We start from the raw sequence: 5,274 nt of genomic DNA on the forward strand, positions 1-5,274 counted from the left end.
CATTTGCCATTTCACTGTTTTCCACTTTGAAACTTTGCCATTAACTTGCGCACCTGAAAATTGACTTACTTTGGCATTAACATTATTTGCATGCATTTGCCGTTTATAGTTTATAGTATAGTGTAAGCCTCTCGGCTGTTTAACAAAACTCTAAGTGAGTTTAAGCAGCAACTAACTCAACTTTTAATATGCATTCAAGTTGCTCACACGAGCTAAAGTTCTTCACGCTCCACATACCCGTTAACGCAGAGCAAAGGCGGGAACTTTAAATTTAGTTAAATTCAGAATGAACAATGAAATTAAATTCTCATAATGTGGTCAAACCCTCATAATAATTGTCTTAACACTTTTTATGTTATGAAATTTATAAGATTCTGATCAAATTTCATTTATTCATATTAATAAATTTAATGAAATATCTAAAATATCAAAAGGAATCTTTATGAGTGAATAATAGAATATTACGTTAAAATAAATAACTAAATAAAAAGGAAAAATGCTGGCAGCACTTAATAAAAGATCTAGACGAAGTAATTATTATTCAACTTTATGGCAAGTTTTTAATCATATATTTTTCCGAATTTATTAATTAAACAGAACATCAAATATAATCAATGAGATTGTATTCATACTTTCCTTAGAAGCTTTTGTAATTTTTTACAATTTATTTATTTTTTTTCTATGCTATTTCTAACTAACAATGTTAAGAGTGTATTTCATGGGGTCTGGGTGTACTTTAATTTCACATCATTATTAGCGGGTATAAGCTAGTCGACTAATGATTACGTTGCATACAGGCCAAGCAGCAACTTTGTTGGCCACAGCCTCTCGCTTCGCTCAGACTCTGCTCGCTTTGTCCCTGGCTGCGGAGGTCTTTAATGCACCTGAGGCACTTGACCCTGTTTGCCGTCTGGAACTTGCAGCTGTTCAATTAGCACAGTTTAGCAAGAGCAGGCACTCGAAATGTCCTGCATGTACTATATAGTTAAAGGATTGTATATATGTACATATATGCCAAGATTTATACTATATTCATATATGCAGTTGGATTTGAATTTCAAGAGTTGTTCACTGGTCAAGAGCACCGCATTGCTGTAGTATTTTTGTTCGAAAGGAGCCGTATGGAGGGAGCTTATGTAGTTTAGCTTGAATCACGAATCTGCGCTTGTATTTTGTGATTCAACTGGCCATTTATCAGCCATGAAAGCGCGTTGAAAGTTTTCCAAATATTCGAGTAAACGAGTGTTGTACGCGTATGTGTGTGTGTGTGTGTGTGCGAGTGTGAGTTTTTTTTTTTTTGGTAACGGGCTTAACGGATTTGCCCTGAAGAGGCAACGCATTGCACTTTTTGGGCTGCAGCAGCAGCGTTCAGATTTATTGCATTCAACTTTCGTGTGACTTTCACAAGAAACTTTTATGTCTCGAAAACTTTTCAAGTTTACTTAAGCAACAAAAGTTTCGCCCGCTCGCTTCGTCTCATCTTGTTCTTTTCATTTGCCTTTTCTCTCTGCATTATTATTATTTTTTTTTTCATTTCAGATCCCTTTTTTTGCCGTTTGCCAAACAAATTTATTGCCTAAAATCTTCGAGTTGCCTATGTGTGCGGATCAAAGATGAAGATGAAGTGTTGGTAATATTGTATAAATTATGCGCATTAAATTTTAAGCATATACAGACACTAAATCATAGAACACCCAAAATAGTATGAACAACGCTAGCTACGCTATTAGTTTGTAGCAGTATTTATTAGATGTATCCACGAAAGATGTTTTTGATTTAGATATGTACTTGGCACATAAACCTCCAATGCAAATAATAGTCACCGTAATGTCAAAACTCGAATATCAATTTACATAATCAATAATAACTAAAGCCTTCATGATTTTGAAGAATGTGTCATTGTTGTAATGGACCAAATTTCATATGGGGTTGATCAATATATCACTACACTTAAAATATACCAGAATAATAACAATAACAACGCAATTGAGAACACACAGCAACATCCGTTGTTTGTCATAAAATATTATTTCTTGAATAATGGAAATAAGTAGCGTGTTTCTCACAATCGAGTACACTGGATTGTAGCTTTCCTGCTTGGTCATTATTTGGGTTTTTCTTCTCAGCCATCTGGTATTATATAGAGTATGTTTGAATGTAAACAAAGAGTAATCATAATTATAAAGAAATTGTTTTGATTCTCTTATTATTTCATACATATGAATATTTTGGTTGTGGGCTTAGTAACAAATTGATAAGCTTTGCATTCGGTTTGCGAACTGCTTTCTCGCTTTGTATTTGATTCATCGCTTCGCATCGCTTCTCGCTTCGCTCTTACTCTGACTTCTTTGAAACACATTCAAGAAAGCTGCAGTCGAGTGTGCTCGACTGCGAGATACCCGCTACCCATTTAAATAAAAGCAAAACAGTGCGGTTTTATTCTCAAAAAAACTAAAATTACCAAAGCCAATATTTGGTATATTGATATATATATACCATAGTACAAAATATACCACACTGGAATCATAAATATTTTAGTTATTAATGACTGTACCCAACAAACGTGATCTGCCTGCAAACTTTTTCTATACTCTCTGACATCTAGGTGTTCATAATAAAGGCCGGACAGTCAGATAGACGGACATGCCTTTAACGACTCGACTGTTGACGCTGATCAAGAATATGCTTCCTTCTGTCTTTTTTTTAACATTTCCTGCCAGCACAAAGTTATAATACCCTTCAACCCCATGGGTAGCGACTATAAATATGATATGCAGTGCATCATAGCTATGTCTCACTCAATGTTATCACATTGATTGTAGTACACATTCTGCCATCAGCCTTATGCCGAAATTTCATACATCAAATTTCAGTCAGTACGATTCCAACGCTTCATACGCAATGTTTAAATTCGGCGTATTAATATTTCTTGCTTTTGCGTTAGCATTTGCTCTTTCATCTATCGTTGTTGAAAGAACAGGTACAATATGCAGTCTATAAATTGTGTTGATGTATCATAATCATTTCATTAACTTCATTTGGCAGATACAGAATGCAAAAGGGGCGATAATAAATTGGGCTATTTTATACCCTTAAAAAAAATGTTCGTTCATATACAATATGTATTTGAAAAAAAAGAGAGGAGCTAGACTGTCACCTGATAATACGTTGTATTTAAAAAGATCAAGAGTGTACGAATAAATAAAAAGGTAATTGAATTATTTTCTGTAAATCCACATTTAATACATTAATATTATATTTTAGATTTTTGTGTGCTGTGAAGAAAAAGAAAAGATTGACCAGGCAATTGATAATCTGGTTAACGAGGATTGCGGGAGATTTGAAATTGATAAGATATATGGGGGTAGATATGTTAAATTAATGAGCAGACCCTGGATGGCCATTCTTAATTTAAAACATAATTATAAAAATGAAATTTACATATGTGGCGGTACCTTGATAAACAAACGTGAGTGAATCAATTGAATACCATTTTCTTTTATATTAAAAGCTTCAATTTTCAGGTTACGTGTTAACAGCTGCTCATTGTTTCGACGAGAAAGAACTGTAATCAATTGACTTTTAAAAACAAATTTAAAGTGTACAATTTAAGTAATTTTTGTTTATTATAGATTCTTATTGCGGTTGGGAGAACACAATATAATAAAGAAACAAGATTGCGATGAGGATTCTTGTGCACCACCATTTGAGGATATTGGCCATGAACGCATTTTTGTGCATGAAAAGTATTCGCTTGAAACTCGACATGATGATATTGCTCTAGTGAAACTGTCGAAAGACGTGGAATTCAAAAGTATTTTCGATAATAATTTAATTTACATACAAATATTTAATTTATTATTCACAGGGAGTATTTCGCCTATTTGTCTGCCCACGACCAAGATTCTTCAACAAAAAGTTAACAATATAAAAGACTTCCATGTGACTGGCTGGGGAAAAACTAAGTTCTCCAATTACTCTAATACTCTTATGGAAATCATTGTAAATCAAAAAAATCGCGCAAAATGCAATAAAAGTTTTCCGAAATACCCAGTCGATTCAACACAAATATGCGCTGGTGCTGATGGAAAGGATGCCTGCGGAGGTGACTCTGGAGGTCCATTGTCACAGGTAGTCTATTTTAATGGGTATCAACGGTTTGTGCAGTATGGAGTGGTCAATTTTGGATTTATTAATTGCACTGGTGAGCATCCGGGTGTATACACAAACGTTGGCAGTTACATACGGTGGATCGCTTACACGATTGCCACCAAATAAAAAAGACAAGTAAATGATAATTATTTATGAAATCAGCGATTAAAGCTTATCGTTTGGTTGCTTAAGTTTAAAAGCATGGGATAAGCTTGCATGTGATGCAAGAAAAAATTAAAATCCTCAATAGAAATATATATATTAATAAATATTTAAGCAATTAATAAATATTATACTATATTTTGTATCCAAAAAACTCATAAATAAATAAAATTTTCGTTAAGTTCCAAAGATTTTTTTGAGTTCTGAGTCATCAATCTCGGTAAAATTCCTTTTGGTTTTATAGCAATGAAAATATTTAAAATTTTTATTTGAAGCTTCAGTATAAGTTTTACACGAGATACAGTCTATCGAAAAGATGCCGGTTAAGCTGGCTGGAGTGCAGATGCCGCTGATACAGATGTTGTTGTTCTATAAACTACTCAATTGTTTTTTCGAAGCAGTCAATACAGATCAATGAGAGCGGGGGTGTGGCAAGGCAGTGTGCTTGGGTCTCTGTTATTTTCTCTTTACATAGCAGATACCCCTACGCCCAATGACGACTGTATGGAATCTTCTTCAAAGGCATTAATTGCCACATATGCAGACGACGTGGCTATTCTGTACAACCATGAGAACCACGTAGAAGCCGCTAACGGAGTACAGGGGTACCTTATCACTCTGGCTATTTGGTGCAGGAGATGGAATTTAAAGATAAACCCCCTGAAAATCGTCAATCCATGCTTCACGCTAAAAACGCTGATACCAACTACGCCCCAAGATAAACGCCTTAATGTTGGACCACACCTCATCGGCACGAAGAAAAAGTGTGGCCAAAGGATGCAATAACTGCGATGGCTAGTAAACAAAAGGAGCACCATGACACTTAAGGCTAAGAGGGCCATGTATATTCAATGCACAGCCCCAAATTTGGATATACGGCATACAAATTTGGGGGATTGCGGCTAAATCTAATCATAAGCGCATCCAAACTCTGCAAAACCGAGTACTTAGGCAAATAAC

At 34.8% G+C, this 5,274-nt stretch overlaps 1 protein-coding gene across 1 annotated transcript; it reads left to right on the plus strand.

Annotated features, from left to right (window-relative positions):
* Positions 1 to 1,597: 1,597 nt before the first annotated feature.
* On the plus strand, positions 1,598 to 4,415 carry LOC132790073 (serine protease grass-like). Its single transcript, XM_060798505.1, has 5 exons — positions 1,598 to 1,630; positions 3,265 to 3,469; positions 3,525 to 3,567; positions 3,633 to 3,814; positions 3,869 to 4,415. The coding sequence occupies exons 2-5, from the start codon at positions 3,382 to 3,384 to the stop codon at positions 4,276 to 4,278; spliced, it is 723 nt and encodes a 240-aa protein (XP_060654488.1). The 5' UTR covers positions 1,598 to 1,630; positions 3,265 to 3,381; the 3' UTR covers positions 4,279 to 4,415.
* The last annotated feature ends 859 nt before the right edge of the window (positions 4,416 to 5,274 follow it).

Source organism: Drosophila nasuta, chromosome 3, assembly GCF_023558535.2.
Source record: "Drosophila nasuta strain 15112-1781.00 chromosome 3, ASM2355853v1, whole genome shotgun sequence".
Lineage (NCBI taxonomy): Eukaryota > Metazoa > Arthropoda > Insecta > Diptera > Drosophilidae > Drosophila > Drosophila nasuta.

Excerpts from the sequence above, each read along its gene's own strand:
- LOC132790073 (XM_060798505.1), top strand. The coding sequence starts at position 3,382 with ATGAGCAGACCCTGGATGGCCATTCTTAATTTAAAACATAATTATAAA. Across the intron at positions 3,470-3,524 it reads CGGTACCTTGATAAACAAAC|GTTACGTGTTAACAGCTGCT; the intron begins GTGAGTGAATCA and ends TTCAATTTTCAG. Across the intron at positions 3,815-3,868 it reads GAAAGACGTGGAATTCAAAA|GGAGTATTTCGCCTATTTGT; the intron begins GTATTTTCGATA and ends TATTATTCACAG.